The sequence below is a fragment of the Triturus cristatus genome, chromosome 3_2, assembly GCF_964204655.1.
Source record: "Triturus cristatus chromosome 3_2, aTriCri1.1, whole genome shotgun sequence".
Taxonomy (NCBI): Eukaryota; Metazoa; Chordata; class Amphibia; order Caudata; family Salamandridae; genus Triturus; species Triturus cristatus.
Window position 1 is genome coordinate 560762766 of NC_140584.1, and position 17514 is coordinate 560780279.

General features: G+C 50.3%; 1 protein-coding gene across 1 annotated transcript in view; it reads left to right on the top strand.

Annotated features, from left to right (window-relative positions):
* VPS13C (vacuolar protein sorting 13 homolog C) overlaps positions 1-17514 on the top strand; it is a 2873871-nt gene that overhangs the window by 1500728 nt on the left and 1355629 nt on the right. Inside the window, exon 49 of the mRNA XM_085648297.1 lies at positions 15334-15572. Within this exon, the coding sequence (XP_085504423.1) occupies positions 15334-15572 (239 nt within the window). The remainder of the gene's footprint in view (positions 1-15333; positions 15573-17514) is intronic.

The window sequence follows — 17514 nt, forward strand, 5'->3', positions numbered from 1 at the left end:
GCCCAGACCAACTTGACAATCTGCGCCCAATCTCTTTACTGCCGTACTTCGCAAAGATTGCGGAGAAAGTGGTAAACATGCAACTTAAGGCGCATATTGGGAAATTTAGCCTCGTGCCTCCCACTCAGTCGGGATTCCGGGCCTTCCACTCGACGGAATCTGCTCTGCTTCTCGCCACGGAAACCATCAGGCAATATGCGGATGCGGGACAGACGGCGGCCTTGATCCTGTTGGATTTAAGTGCCGCCTTTGACACTGTTGCCCATCACACTCTGGTGCAGTGTCTGAGGAAAGGATGTGTGTCTGGCAGTGCCTTGAGCTCGATGAAATCATTTTTGTCGGAGCGCAGTTTTCAGGTGAGGCAGGGCTCTCACTATTCTAAAGTCATCAAACTGAAGCAGGGGGTGCCGCAGGGTTCAACCCTGAGCCCGACCCAGTTCAATCTTTATGTGGCTCCATTAGCGGAGATTGCTGACGGTTTTGGGATCAGGGTCATGTCCTATGCCGATGACACTCAATTGGTGGTCTCCCTAACACAGGCACAGGATACGGCAGCCTCCAATTTCGTGGCATGCTTGCAAGAGCTGGCATCATGGATGGCTAACAACTGCCTGAAATTGAATGGTGATAAGACCGAGGTGCTTGTGGTAGGGAGAGCCCCGTCGGTGTGGTCATCTGCTTGGTGGCCCCAGAGCTTGGGATCCACCCCGACGCCCTGCACTCAGGCGAATAACCTGGGGGTGTGGCTGGACACAAAGCTCTCCTTTGAGTACCATACCAGACGGGCAGGCGCCTGTTTTGGAGTCCTGAGGGGCATTCGTAAAACCCTGGATATGCTGCCAACTGCAGCCAGCAATACCATGGTTCATGCCCTGGTGACATCGTGCCTTGATTATGGCAATATCCTGTACCTGGGTGCAACGGCGAAATGTATGCAAAGGCTCCAGGGTGTGCAGAATGCAGCAGCTTGTCTGTTTCTTATGCGCCCGAGCAGGGCCTCTTCAAAGGTGGCGCTGGCTTCCCTCCACTGGCTGCCGATACGAGAGAGAATCTTGTTCAAGGCACTGTGCGTCTGCCACCGTATTATTCAGGGGACGGCTCCGTCCTTTTTGTCTGATCTACTCACTCCTTATGTCCCAACACGTCAACTTCGATCAGGAGGGACGGGCCTGGTGTGCGTTCCCACTATTAAGAGAGCAAGGGGGAGGAGCCAAGATGGCGACCGGAGCAGACGCTTGAGTGCCCGGCTCCGTCGGTCCGTGGCCTCGGACTACTATCCTGATGCCCATCCTCGCCGATTCTCGAGGTGCACCGTGTGCGAAGACGCGCTGACTGCGCTGCTGCTTTCCCGGAGTCTCAACCCGTCCGGATGCCCGAGTTCTGGGTGCTTTTGTCCTCGGCACTGAAACCCTGCGCCCTTACGGCCTTTGCCGGCCTCCTGGAAGCTCCGCAGTTACCGGACCAGCTAGCGCTAACCTGAGCCCCGCGGTCCCGATCTCGCCTCGCACCATGGATCGTTGCCGGATGAGCCCGGGGAGAGACGGCCGGACACCTTCTGCACCCTGTGCCTGACGGGCTGGAGCTGTGGGGTGGGCCCCGGTGCGGTGAGTCTCCTGCCCCGCTCTGTGGACCGAGCTGTGGGGGGCTGCTGCCCCCTTTGCCTATTGCCTAGCCAGCGGCGAGGGGGACCGGCGAGAAGATAAGCGACTGTCGGCCTTTCCTGTTGCGGCGTAGACCTGAGGGGAATTGACCCCTTGCCACGACCCCCCCCCCTGGCCATTGCACCGTATAGCGGCAAAACATGGCGTTGAGTGCCTGCTCGCGGCTGGGGGGTGATACTCCGGTCTCGCCCGCTGCCCACTTCGCCCTCCCTCTTCCGGACACCAGCTCCACAGTGCCGTCCCGGATTGCTGCCGATGTTGGGGCCCAGCTTCCGCTGACATGCGGCTCCGTTCTGGCTGTCCTGCGGGACTTTCAACTACAGATGTGCGCTGGCCTGCAGGCGCTGAGTGAGAGGTTTGACCCCATACTGTCGGCTGCGGGCCGTGGGCGCACTGTTTGTCATCCACAGGGCGTGGGTCCTCCGGTGCTCTTGTCCTCTTGCGGGGACGCAGCGGCGGTGTATGATTGTGCTACACTGGTGCCTTCATCTAGCGCTCCCGGCGCCCAGGGTCCACCGCTCTCCACCTCAACTGCGGATACTTTGTCCCCCTGGTCATGGCTGCCTGCTTCATTGTTCCCTGCCTCACCGCGTCCGCGAGGCTATCCTTCTGAGCGATACCTAACGGCTTCGAGGGACCGTCCGCGGTGGCCCACTGCTGCCTCTTTGTGGAACTCCTGTACCTTACTTGCCAGGTTTGGATTTTATGTGGTGCAACGAGGGACCTCAATCGATGGTCGGCGGCCATTTCGTGATCCTACTTCACCATCCTCTCACAAGCGGCCATCTTGTCTTTGTCTGCTCGGGACACGGGGCCTTCACGCAGGAGCTGGTTTAATCCCAAGCCCGCGATCGGGCCAGGGCTAGACTGACTTCTATCGCTATGGTTTATGGACGGGCTGGCCTGGGACTGGGACTGTATGTATGTTTTGCGCGCACTCGTCGCGACTTGTATCCCTTGCTTAAACTGTGGTGCCATGGTATCTTTGCATGCCGTTTTTTGGCGTAGAGGGCTCTCAGTGTGTGGGGGCCATAACTGGCTGATGGTTCGGGGCGCTCTGGTGTCCAGTGGGCTCCTCCCCACCTTCTTTTCTGTTTTCTTCCCTTCTTTACTCTGTTCCTACTTTCTCTCTTCTCTATATTTCGGGTTCCTTGGGCGACAGGCACTATGCTGGGGGGGGGTAGGCCGTAGCCTCCGCATTGGTGTAGGGTGGGGGGGTAATACTCTGTTCTCAATTAGTTCTATGGGCCTTTCTTCTTTTATGTCTCTTTGCTCTACTTTCTTCGATTCGGGGTCCGGGTGTGGGGTGGATCGAGTGGGGGCGGCTCTGGAGGGGCGCGTACTTGCTCATGTGACTATCCTGATATATCTCTGCACCGCCTCACTGATTGAGATTTTACCCCCATTGTTGTTCTTACTGATGTTGCTGCTCGCCCGTGTGGTGAAGCTATCTTGCGGACTCGAATCTACTTTGCTCTTATCCTTCATTGACTTTTTTCTCTGATAAAATTATCAAAAACCTTAAAATTAACCTTCACCTCTCCTTCCCCGGGTTTCAAAGATATCTCCAGTATGTGACTCATAACCTGTTGTTAATCCTGACCGTTGATGCACGGGGGCTGTAATGTGGGTATCAGTGCTTTACTGTATCGTGGCCGGCCTGACGGTTGTAGGCCCGTATTTGTTCTTTTAAGATGCACGAATAAAGGTTTTTAAAAAAAAAAAAAAAAAAAAAAAAAAAAAAGAGAGCAAGGATGGGCAGGCGGTCCTTTCGTTTTTTGGCTGCACAACAATGGAACAAACTCCCGGGTGGAGGCCTTGCAGGCAAAATTTGAAAACGCATCTATTCCCACCGGGATAATCCGGACAGGCTAGGTTAGGGTGTAGCAATCAGGGCAGTTTGCACCGCAGCGCGGGGACACGCTGGCCGAGTGTAACCATGCGCTTTATAAATGTGCCTATTATTATTATTATTTTCTGCATTTCGTTATGTCACCCCATTTTGTAATTCCTCCTCAGTCTTCGTTTTACTGATCACACTCAACCAATTCTTCAAGTTGACATGAGCCTCATTTTCACATCTTGCTGCTTCTTTGATCATTTCATCAACATTATAAGCCAATAATCTGTTCAGGTCAATTGTTCCTTGTACAATGTCCCCAAATTCAATTTTTCAAAGCCCTACATTAATAAGTCTCTTATTAAGAGAGTCTTCAATAGTGGTAGTAGTAATAGACTGATCAACTGGAACTTTAGAAACATCAGTAGAATCTTCACTAGTACTTGGCAATGCAGTAGGAGCACTCACTACTGTACTCGTAGCTGCAGCTGTAGTTGGTCCCTGTGCTTGCACACCCACACAATCTCCTGTTGCTCCTGTGTCTGGTGCTACAGTAGGACCAGGACCCTCTCTATGTACTTCATCTGCATATAGAGAAGGTATGGATTCAATAGAGCATTTAAGTCTCGATTTTGTTTCTCACTGGCTCCATCAGTTTTCTTTTTATCTGTTGTCTATTTGACTACTGCAGGAAAAACTATTATTCCCTCCATCATAGCTCCCTCCAGCATCTTTTCTGTCAATCCCACTTGCTTTCAAGCCATTGTTTAAATTAGTCCTGTACCTGATTTAAAATTCTCTTTCTGTCCCCCTCTGTAGTCATTTCATCACATGGGTCAGTGCCTCAGACTGTGTAGGTCTAGATAATGGATTTCTGTCATTTATAGTTTGTCTCGGGAAATCTAGCTTTCTAATGTTAAAGGTACATTCTAAAGGAAACTGTAAGTCTTTATCAGAAGCGGTATTTTCATACCATTAAGAAATCCAGGTGCAGGTATAGAACCCAATGTCTGTTATCTCATAGGCAGGCGCTTCATCTCATAGGCAGGCGCTTCCTTAGCAGATAATTTCTGACCCTCAGTAGAAGGTGCACTGGGGCTTTAGGCGTTTTCAACATAGCACCTAATATTTTTGCTCAAACCCATCAGAAAATCACACAAAAATAAGCTAACAACAACAGATCCCAGGGTGGCTCTGTATAAGTTCAACCAATCACAGTGTGGCTATGTCAGCAACCATCCAGTGATATTCTGACTTTGTGGTGATGTCTCACCAATTCCAACCTGGCTCTCCAGCTCACTAACCAATCACTAAGTGACATTTCCATGTCTGAGAAAAACTGTTGAAAAACCTCAACGAATTCGGACTAGATAAACCAAAATAAACCTTGTCTGCTCAACTTAAATAGGTAGAAAATCAGCAAGTTAGAATGAGACAAATCCCACAAACCATGACAACAAGAATAATACTTCTATGGGTTGTATGTCGGAAGGCGTTAATCATGCCTGCCTTAATAACATGTTCCGAAATGCGTCTTTACAACACATTCCGTTTCCACATAAGTCTTTACAAGGACTTGCCTTAGGGAAATTGCTGGAGTTGGAGTAATATAATTTACTATTACAACTCAAGTCTGTGCAACAGTAGAGAAAGTGTTGGTCTTCAAGTCCAACATCAATCAAACAATGTTTTCCTTAAAAGACAAGTTGTTGGAACAACCTGCGTGTTAAAGGAATGCATTGTAAAGATGTATCCGTGGTTCGGACAGTGCTCTTAAGTCACAGCGTGGTTTTGAATGACATACATAATAAATCGTAAAATAAAGACATGAATGTCTTTCCCAAAGACCAAGAACTTCTAAGGGTAGTGACCCTTTCCACAAAGAAACCAACAACAAGAACTCCAGTGCCATGCTGAACCGCACAACCAGACCTACGGACCTACCTTTGCACCCAACGCCTCTGACCCAAGTCGAAGTGGCCCACTCGTCCCAAGACTGTTCCTCAGCGGTCCTGAGCTCGAGTCCACCCCAGAGTGACCACTCCTGGACTCCACAACATCACCTGCAGCCTCAACACGAAGTGTTCATTAACCGCGACCGGCTCTGGTAAGACTTTTCCGATGTTCAAAGACACCCAAGCAGCCGGCTGCCCCAGTACCGGTGGTGGTGCAGTCTCTACACTCACCTGACCCTTTCCCACTGTTGATCCTAAACCCCTGAAGACTAGAATTGTAAGTTGTGTACTTACCTGTGAAATTGCATGATTCTTTTCCTTCCATAAGTTAACATTGAACTATTTGAAAAATGCCTGTGTCCACTTTTCATACTGAAAAAAATGACATTGCGAACCGTATTTTACTGCAATAAAGTATCTTTGGTTCTAAGTAATAAACATACAAAACGTAATATTTTTACAAACAATTGGTCTTGGATTTAGGCATTGAGTGTGTGTAATCATTTCTTGCCCAAGTGTGTACAAAAATGCTTAACACAGCCCTCTGATAAGCATAACTGCTCGCCCACACATAAGAGAGCATTAGTATTCTACTTTAGCCTCTGTAAAGCCTCTGGGAATCCACCGCACTCTGTGCACACTATACCTTACTCTGTTATAGTATATAAAAAGCCAGCTTCCTACAGGTCTTGTTCCCTATTTTCGGGTACCTTATTTGAATGCCTCGGAGGCATTTTAGTGAGCTACTTATTCACCTTCTATCCCTTATAGGAACTTCACTTTCCCCTTTTCTCTGCCCTTATGTTCATATGGGCTATGCTTGTGCCGTGAGCAAGCACCCTCTTTGGGTTCCTATTGGTTCAGGCCTGGGTTTCATAACTCCAGCCTTTTTGTTCTCTAGCCGTCTAGTATTCTAGTGTATATTTTCTACTTATCTGCTATCGTAATTGTGGGGTGACTGTTGTGTCTGCTGTTCTTTTTGGTCCCCTTCACCTGGGATGCTGGTCCCCTTGTTTGTTTACTGAACTGGTACCTTCTTTCACAAGAGGCTGTGTTTTTCCATTCCTCCCTCTACTCCTGCCTTTGTGCCCCCCCCCCCTTTCTTTGAGAGGTTACGTTTTACCCCACCCCCTTTCTTGGTTGGGGTATGTCATTACTTGTCTTTTAGGGGTCTATCCTATCTTTTCTCATGTTTACATGAAATGTTGATCAGGTTTCTTACCTGTTTCTACAGGTTTCGTAAGTTAGTTAATATGTGATTGTCATACTCCACTATCTGTTGGTTTCAATTCTGCCAGCTCTTCGATTCACCCTTGCAGTCTTCTTCTCTTCTTCTTCACTTTTCCCTTCATGGTGGACTTTCCACATGTTGTTATTTTTTGCGTCTCATGCTGCCACCAGCTGGTATCCTTCCTCAGTCCGTGGCATTGGTTCTTGGATGGTTGCCCTTGTTATTCTGTAGTGGACACTGCCTTCCAATTCCTACTTTAAGGCAGCATTGTGTTGCTGTTTTCCAGCCTCGTCTTTCTGTCTCCACCTCAGTTACTGTCGTAACTCTTCTTTATGATGGTGGGATGTATTATCTCTGTCCCTCCCTTGGTTACCTCTGTTCTTGAAGTGCTCTTCTCTCCTCCATTTCTCGTCCATCCACGCACTGGCGGAGGACATGGATATACTTTCACTTGCCCTGTATGATTTGTGTGTTTATGGGAATTTCTCTGTTTTTTTCTGTGCATATTTATTCTTTTATACATTTCTCTGGGATGTGTATGCCTCTGCATGCATATGCCTATCTTTTGCATGGATCTCTTGTAGATGCCTTTTACTTCTATATGTATATTTGTGTAATGTGCACATATGCTCGTCTGGCCTTCTATATGGTGTACATCCCTTCTTGGTGATCTCGTTCAGCCTTCTTGGTTGCACTTTTCTGTTTCTTCCTTCTCTTCAGTGAGCGTCTCCGTTACATTCTTTCATAGGATGCCTTGGATACCTTCAAGGTTCTCAGTGTATGGGTGGTCTCTTTTACCGTTCTTGTTGTTTGCTTCAGCATTCATTGTTTTAGCACTCTTTTCTCTGTCATTCTCTCATTGGAGGTCTATTTTCTCGAACTCATGATAGTTTCCTCAATGATTGGTGGGAGCTTTTTCTCCGTTGAATGTGTTACTGCATCTGAGCACGCTATGTATGCTCCCATTGGAGGCTCCTTCGCTAAGGCAGAGGAGCGTCGTCCCACTGCTGTGGAGCAGCGAACTAAAGGAAAAATAAAATGATAATAAATCAAGGTTATTATCATTTTATTTTGTCCTGCTGCAGCAGCTCGGCAGGGCGGGGCTGCTCTGACAGGAGGAGCAGGGAGAGTGCAGGCACACTTTGCAAGGACACATGAAAGTTTGGCCGGCTGTCTGGGGCCAGCCAAACAATTGTGCACTTACTATGTTCTCCACCCAGGCTGCATTACAGCCTGGGTGGGGAACTTATCCAGGTTCCCATTCCCTGGCTGAGTGCCGAATCGCAGTGTTCAGACCAATGCAGCATTGTGATTGGCTTAGGGGAACCTGATTGCTTACCACTCACCATGCTGAATTGCAGCGTTGATTGGCTTAGGGAGCCTGGGTGTGCACCCTGATCCTTCCGATGGTGCTGAGCGATGAGAAAGAGCAACTGAGAAGAGATGCAGCAGTACGGTAAGGGTTTTTAAAAAAAAAAATTGTAATTTTTCTTTTTTTTCTCAACTTTAACTTTTTTTCTTGTTCTGTGTTTAGATGTGATGTTTTAAAATATGTCCCAATGCAGGTGGGCCCCACCTGCAACCACCAGCTTAAAGTAAGCACTGATATCTAGTACCTCTATAAAAATATATAGCAAACTTTGAAAATGCCCCTAGGTCTGGCTTTAAAGTTCTGGACCTTGCACTCTCACGGACACATGGATCACCATGCACCCTCATGGGCATAGCATTTTACATCTGAAAGAAACACGTTAGTTAGATTCCTCACCTTAGAATATCCCCAGGCGTCAGACTGGATCCGGAAGATTTTTCGTCAGCAATACCCCTTGCGCGTCGCTAGGCGTCGTCTGCGGCTCCGCGTCCGTCGTCGGCGTCGTGCGCCGGAATGACGTCGTCGGAGTACTTGGACGCTGCCCTCGCACGCTGACGTCAGTTCTTCTTTTTTCCGTGCCAGTAAGCGCAGATCCGGGAGAGCTACCCCTTTTAGTCTTTTTTGACTAAGTTTTTTGATCCTTTTTGATCTTGTCTCGACTCCGGTGCCGGTAGGATGCCTGGTTTCAAAGCCTGTGCTGACTGCAACCGCTTGATGTCGGTTACGGATCATCACCGCCGGTGCCTTTACTGTTTGGGCCTCGACCACGATGTGGAGTCGTGTTCGGACTGCAAGGCCCTGACCTCGAAGGCTAGACGGGAGCGGTCCCGTAAGCTCCTCGAGCTTCGCCACTCGGCTCCACGCCCCTCTCGATCCCGGTCCAGGAGGAGGTCCAAGGATCGGTCGCGGAGCCGCAGCCGATGTCATCATCGCTCGTCTGGCTCCAAGTCTTCGGGTAAGTCGAAGCACTCCAAGAAGTCCAAGAGGCGACACCGCTCTTCGGACTCCCCTCGCCGGTCGTGCGACTCGGCCGAGGGTCAGGGTGGTTCCACCCCCGCGGCTCCAGCGGAGCCGCAGACGCCGCGCAAGTCCCCATACCCGCCGGTCCCTGGGACTGACGCGGCACCGGCGGAAGTCAGTGCCTTCCTCGCGGCCATGAGGAGCCTGGCTCTGCCGTCGACGCCCGCTGGCGCGACTTAGGGCCCCGCGGACCCGACTGGGCAACCTTGCATGCCGGCAGCTCCGGCCCCGGCGCCGTCGCCAGCTCCGGCCCCGACGCCGCAGGTTCCCGAGGGACTCGTCCCCGAGTCCCCGCCGACGCCGTTCGACCTCGTCACGCCTCCTCCGCCGGCGTCGACACCGGTTCCACCTCCGACGCCGGCTCCGCTCGGCGTCGAGCCCCAGTTCAGCCCCGCTCCGGATCCGGCGCCGTTACGGCGTCGATGGACGCCGCGTACGGCGCCGTTAGAGACACATTATGTCTATCGTCCAGCTCCGCTCCTTCCTCCTGTTTACCAGGAATCGGATGACGGGGGCGACTGGGAGGGGTCCAAGGATCCTATGGCCGTTCAGGCTCAGCTGTCACAGGACTGGGCAGATGAACTGGGGGAGGCCAGTGGTCTGGATACCTCACCAGACACTGGATTCATCTCTCCTCCGACTGTGGCTTCGGAGGAGGGTGCTGCTTTCTCTGTGGTGCTGCGCAAGGCGGCCGCAGCCCTTGGGCTCGAGCTGCCTGCCGTGGCTGTGAGGACTAACGTCCTCACTGAGGTGCTTCAGTCTGCAGCAAGCTCCACTGAGCCTCTGCTGCAATTCAATGAGGCCCTCATTGACGTTCTGCAGGGCACCTGGTCCAAGCCCTCCACAGTCCCTCCTGTGGACAGGAACGTCGCCAGGCGCCACCGCCCTACTCCAGGCGACCCCAGTTTTCTGTCCCAACACCCCACCCCCGAGAGCCTGGTTATCCAGGCTTCTACCTCCCAATCCTCCTACCCGACCGCTCCGCCGGACCGGGATTCCAAGAGACTGGAACAGTTTGGCAAAAAGCTGTTTTCCTCCCTTAGTTTGGGTCTGCGGTCCTTGAACACCACCTGTCTTTTGGACCGTTATTCCCACTCCCTGTGGGATACGGTGGAGGACGTGCTGCCCCTGTGCCCGGAGGAGGCCCAGACACGACTTACCCAGGCTCTGGCCGATGGGAGGGATGCAGCACGACATGCAATCCGATGTGGGCTTGACACTACGGACTCGCTGGGTAGGGCGATTTCTACCACGGTGGCACTTAGACGTCACGCCTGGCTGCGGTCCACGTCCTTTTCGGGGGATGTCCAGAGCACTCTCATGGACATGCCCTTTGATGACACTCGCCTTTTTGGTGAGAAAGCGGACAGTGCGCTGAATCGCTTTAAGGACTCCCGGGCTACGGCCAAGTCCTTGGGCCTCTCGGCCCCGCGGTCGCAAACTTCCGCCTTTCGCCCCTTTCGTGGCCAAGGAAGGGGTGCCTCGTCACGTCCGCCTAGCCACCAGCCGCAGAACCGACCTGCGCGCGGACGTGGTTTCCGCCGAGGCGGTTCTGGAGGACGACGCGGTCAGCCCACACCCACCCCGGCAGCATCCGCCTCCAAGCCTTCCTAGTCCGAGCTTTCCGGCCCATTCCTCGCCAGTGGGCGGCAGAGTTCGCCATCACCTGCTCCACTGGCGTACCATCACTTCGGACAGGTGGGTGCTGCAAATCGTCCGAAGGGGCTACTCCCTCCCCTTTGAGACGACCCATCCAGCCATGCCACCGCAGCACCACCGTATCTCAGAGGATCATTTGAATCTTCTGCGAGAGGAAGTTTCGGCCCTCTTGGCCAAAGAGGCCGTCGAGCGCGTTCTGAGCCCAGAAGTAGGTCGTGGTTGTTATTCCCACTACTTTCTGGTTCCCAAGAAGGGCTAAGGGGGCCTACGCCCTATCTTGGACCTCAGGAACGTCAATGCCTTCCTCCGGAAGGAACGGTTCAAAATGTTAACTTTGGCTCAGGTTCTAGCTGCCCTCGACCCTGGAGACTGGATGGTAGCGTTGGACTTGCAGGACGCATATTTCCACATCCCCGTCCTGCCGGCCCACCGGTATTACCTGCGGTTCACGGTGGGTCAGGAGCACTTTCAGTTCACCGTGCTCCCCTTCGGCCTTACCAGTGCCCCTCGGGTGTTCACGAAAGTGATGGCGGTGGTCGCAGCTCATCTGCGCAGATCAGGGGTTCCAGTCTTCCCCTATCTCGACGACTGGTTGTTGAAGGCGGGCTCGCCCCAGGCAGTCGTCTCCCACCTCCAGACTACGGCTGATCTCCTGCATTTGCTGGGGTTTTCCATCAACGTGCCGAAGTCACACCTGAGTCCCTCTCAGAAGCTCCTCTTCATCGGAGCGTTTCTCGCTCCGGCGCAGTTCCGGGTCTATCCGCCGGAACAGCGGGTCCGGGATATACAGGCCCTGATTCCCATCTTTCGGCCTCTATCCTGGGTTTCGGTCAGGCTAGTGTTGCGGCTTCTGGGGCTGATGGCCTCCTGCATCCTACTAGTGCATCACGCCAGGCGGCGCATGCGGGCTCTGCAGTGGGACCTGAAGTTTCAGTGGGCCCAGCATCACGGCAACCTGTCCGACCATGTCTTGATCTCGGAGGGCACTGCACAGCAGTTGCAGTGGTGGCTCACGGACCGCGATTGGGTCACGGGCAAGAGCCTCTCCCTTCCCCAACCGGAGCATGTCGTAGTGACGGATGCGTCCCTCCTGGGATGGGGTGGCCATATGGGAGAGGCGGAGATCAGAGGCCTCTGGTCTCCGGCGGAGTCTCGCCTCCATATCAACCTGTTGGAGTTGAGAGCGATCCGACTTGCACTGAAAGCCTTCCTTCCCTCTGTCAGGGGAAGTGTCATGCAGGTGTTCACGGACAACACCACCGCCATGTGGTAATGCAACAAACAGGGCGGGGTGGGGTCGTGGACCCTTTGTCAGGAGGCTCTGCGCCTCTGGACATGGCTGGAACACCAGGGCATCACCCTAGTGGTTCAACATCTGGCGGGCTCTCTGAACCCCAGAGCAGACAAACTCAGCCGCCGGTGCATGATGGATCACGAATGGCGTCTGAACTCCGAAGTGGCGCAAGGTCTCTTTCAGCAGTGGGGAGAGCCTTGGTTAGATCTATTCGCCACCGAAGAGAACGCGCAATGTCAGCAGTTCTGCGCGTTGGAATTTCCAAGGCGGCACTCGCTCTGCGACGCTTTTCGTCGCGAGTGGAGTTGCGGTCTGTTGTACGCCTTTCCGCCTATACCACTTCTGCCCAGAGTGCTGAAGAAGATCAGGCACGACCGGGCCCAAGTCATCTTGGGGGCTCCGGATTGGGCACAAAGGTACTGGTATCCCGAGCTACTCAGTATGTTGACCGATCCTCCGATACGTCTGCCCCTTCGGGAGGATCTTCTGTCGCAGCAGCAGGGGACGGTCCTCCACCCGAACCTGTCCAGCCTCCACCTCCATGAGTGGAGATTGAGCGGCGGCAGTTGATGCCATTTGACTTGCCTCCTGTGATATCATTCTGGCAGCCAGGCGTCCCTCCACAAAGACGGTATACGCCTGCCGGTGGAACAGATTTGTGGCATGGTGCACAGCAAAGGCTGTGGATCCCCTTTCCGCCCCTCTTTCTGAGGTTCTCCTCTTTCTTCTTTCTTTGGCCCGGCAGGGCTCTGCCCTGGGCACCTTGAAAGGTTATCTTGCTGCCCTCTCTGCCTTCTTACGGCTCCCTGATCAGCCTTCTCTTTTCAAGTCCCCTGTGGTTCAACGTTTTCTTAAAGGCATTACCCATACGCTCCCTCCTGTCCCTTTCGTAATGCCTCAGTGGGACTTGAATCTTGTTCTCACATTTCTGATGTGCGCTCCTTTTGAGCCTCTTCACAATTGTCCTCTTCGTCTTCTGATGCTTAAGACTGCTTTCCTGGTAGCCATCACCTCGGCTAGACGGGTGAGTGAGCTCCAGGCTCTATCGTCCAAGCCTCCTTTTCTCTCTGTTCATCCGGGCAAGGTTGTCCTTCGGCCTCGTCCCTCTTTTCTACCGAAAGTGGTGACTCCCTTTCATCTTGGGCAGTCTGTCACCTTGCCCACCTTCTTTCCGCCTCCGCATCCTTCCAAAGAGGAAGAGAGGCTCCACCGTCTGGACCCAAAGCGTGCGCTCTCTTTTTATTTGGACCGCACAAAACAGTTCCGGGTGGACGACCAACTTTTCGTTGGATACGTGGGTGCTAAGAAGGGAAAAGCTGTGTACAAACGGACCATCTCCCGGTGGGTCGTTTTGTGCATCAAAATCTGTTACTCCTTGGCGAAAAAGGACCCTCCTGTTTGGCTGCGCACCCATTCCACTCGGGCTACAGCGGCTACTACTGCTTTGGGACGGGGAGTCCCGTTGCAGGACATCTGTCAGGCGGCTACGTGGGCTTCGCTACACACATTTGCCAGGCATTATTGCCTAGACAGCCAAGTATGGAGGGATGGCTTCTTTGGCCGTTCTGTCCTCCAGGACTTTCTTGTGTGATTTTGGTTCGCAGACCCACCACCGGGGATGGTATTGCTTGGGTATCTATTCTAAGGTGAGGAATCTAACGTGTTTCTTTCAGATGAACAAGTTACTTACCTTCGGTAACGATGTATCTGTAAGAAACATTAGTTAGTTAGATTCCTCACCGACCCACCCATCCTCCCCGTTCTGCGAACTGACATCTAGGGTTAAGGCTATCCCTTTCAGGGCCCTAGAATTTTTTGGCACCAGTGTCGGTATCTTGAATGGCTCTGCGTTCCTGGCGCGGAAGGCTATGTACAAGAACTGACGTCAGCGCGCGAGGGCGGCGTCTAAGTACTCCGACGTCATTCCGGCGCACGACGCCGACGGCGGACGCGGAGCCGCAGACGACGCCTAGCGACGCGCAAGGGGTATTGCTGACGAAAAATCTTCCGGATCCAGTCTGACGCCTGGGGATATTCTAAGGTGAGGAATCTAACTAACGTTTCTTACAGATACATCGTTACCGAAGGTAAGTAACTTGTTCTTCTGGCGTACTAGGAATAATAGGCATGACCAAGATTGCAAGAGAAGAGGAATACATGTGAGAGGGAACATAGGGCTGAATCCAAGAGCTCTGATACTCCGTATAAATGCTAGGAGGGGCCTTATGCAACATGCAGAGTGCCTTATACAATATCAGTTAGTCCAATGGTAACCCGTGGAGGAACTCCAACTGAGATGTAACAGAAGCCTGCTGAAATAAATTAATTAACAGGTGTGGCAGCTGCATTTTATTTAATCTGAAGGCAACAGATGATATATTGTGGTAATTCGTACAAGACTTCATACTTGCAATCCAGATTAAAAAGCACAGCTGCCTTCATCACCATACTTCCCACTTGAACTAGGAAGAACTTTCCTAAATCGCTTCTAAAGGGTGTAACCTGTAATAGCAAATGTGTTGACATGTGGGCGGGAGGTAAGATCAGTTTAATAGTAGCGCCAGCATGTTTGTCATGGTGGCAGGGGCCAGAGGGTGAGCCAAAAGCAAGTGACTACAAAACAGAGGTCCAGGTCTAAGGATGATCCACTAAAAACAAAACCTCAATTTATATCTGTATTCAACTTCAAAGGGTTCTTGGCATCCAACGTGACTGAAGCAAGACATGCCTGGAGTTTAAAGTTAGTCATAGGTACTACCATTTTATTGCATCAGGAATTGAGTAACACTAGCATAATTAAAAAATAAAATCAAAAGAACCTATTAAAGTGGTTATTTGAATCTTAATGAATTCTGCAAAGTACAGAGTAATTCTAAATAAATGTCCAGTATTTTTATTTAAAAAGTACTTTAATTTAAATACCTCTAAATGCAAACCATAAAATGACAAATGCACACAATCAAACAAGACCTCTCGCACCACCAGAATGAGAGATCTGTGTCAGAAGGTCGCTTATGTTTTTTTAACAGTGTAGAGCCCATCCTTATGGTGTTCTCCAGGAATTCACAAAGGAAAGTTCTTTCGCTGACAGACACAGAGCACATTTAAGAACAAGTTTCAATCAATCAGTCATTCAATCCTCACGATCAAGAAAGCACAGTCCACAAACACATATTTTACAGCTACTACTTAAAGGCCAAATTACTTGATTTCTTTACAATGTAAATGAGAATAATGACATTTTCTTGATCTGCGTTTAATGATTTCAAAGATATCTAATGCATATCTGTTTATATTTCAGAATGGTTGACAAGAAAGATGATACAAATAATGATGTTATGATAGACATGACCTACAAACAAGATAAAAATACTAAGCTAATTGTTGCGATCCTTAACAAGCTGTACGTCTGTGCCAGCATGGAGTTTTTGCTGACTGTTGCAGAGTTCTTCATCAATGCTGTCCCTCAGAGTTCAACTCTCTCAACAGAAAAATCTTCACAGTTCCAGTTGAAGGGGGCCCTTCCTAAATCAAAGCTGGGTAAAGTTAGATTCCTTTTAAATGCATAATGTAAAGAGGTTTTTTGATGCTGTGTGTATTGCACGCAATAAATATTGTGAGCTAGCTTTAATGTGAACCTTCTCACATACTATGCAAGTGCAACTCACTAATCAAGAGTATGTTGCAATGGATGATTTTCCCTGCAGATCTATTATCGTCTCAAATAGTCCCAGGACATTGAAAAACTGAGGATGTGTGAATCTCTGCTGCACCACTCTGCAAACGCACTTCCTGGCACTCTGTTATTTGGGGAATGAAGTCCCCTTGGCTGCTGAGGGTCCCTGGGGGCTAGGAATCCCTCCTGTTACCACCAGTAAGTCCCACACAGCGGGATTGCGGAGAACTGGTCAGAGGACCCTCCCCCTTTCTCCACCACTCTGCAAATGCGACTACTAGTTAAAAAACAATAGAAATTCACTGAAAAAAAATAAGATTACAGGGATGTTATAGTTGGGAATTAGTATTTTAAACAAACCTTAACAATTCACTGAAAAAACAAAGGTTACAGGGACATTATAGTTATGCTCAGCTTTCACATGTACAAAACCAGTGAAATTCAGCAGTTATAGTTAGCTAAGCTAACTATAACTCGCCCCCGCAATGCACTGCTTATGACCTCACATAATAAATGACTCCTGACATGGTCAGTGACATCTCTGATGACATCTCAAATGACATCACTCATGACATCCCAAATGACATCACTCATGACATCATCCACAGAATCACTGACACACCCACCCACACCCCCATAGACCCTTTCATACACCCGCTCCCACTCAACCATTTACTGACGCATACCAGTACTTACACACCTATTCACTGATTCAGAGATCTACACACACATCTACTCACTGACCACTACAGCCACTCTTACACCCACTCACTAATACAGCCACTGACGTTTCTACTCATAGACCCATACAGCCACTCACACATTGTCAGTCACCCATAGAGCTACTCACACACCTCACACAATCAATCAGACAGCCACTTGCTCACCCATACAGATAAACACACAGCCACTCACTCAATCAACTATACAGTCACTGATAGAAGCACACACTCACTCATATAGCCACTCTCGCATTCACTCACTCAACCATACAGTCACTCATTGTTAGACTTGGCGTTTTCAGCAGGTTAACCCCCAGACTTTTTGAACTCCTGTTTTTGACCTATTTTTCTTTGGTTTTACGATTCTGGGCACATTACCACTGCTATTCACTGCTAAAGTGCATATGATCTCCATGGAAATTGTGTTATGATTGGTTTTCCATGATTGGGATATTTGATTTACTAGTAAGTCCCTAGTACAGTGCACTGTGTGGGCCCAGGGCCTGTAAATCAATGCTATTAGTGAGCTTGCAGCACTGGTTGTGCCACCCACACAAGTAGCCTTTCAAAGGTGTCTCAGACCTGCCACTGCAGTGTCAGCGTGCAGTTTTTACTTGTCGACTTGGCAAGTACACCCACTTGCCAGGCCCTAATCGTCCCTTTTCTTACATGTAAGACACCCCTCGGGTTGGCCCATGGTGCCCCTGTGGGCAGGGTCCAGTGTGTGTGAAAGGTAGGACCTGTATTGGTGTGTTACATGTCCTGATAATACTGTGCATTTTGTTTTTCACTATTGCAAGGCTATCTGTCTCATAGGTTAACATGGGATTTGCCTTGTAACACCTTACACGCATAACTTTCAATTGGGACAAGATGGGGAACTGGAGTCTAGGCTTCCTGAACTCAGAATACATGTTTTAGTAAAGATGATGTTTATATTGTGTGTTTGAAAATGCCACTTTTAGAAAGTGTGTATCCTAAAGGAGAGTGATCCAGTTGAGGACTTTGGAGGCTGGGATCAGTAAAAACAAAAAAAACTAAATGAATTGAGAAAGAGGACTCTTTGTAAATTTTCTTAAAAGCA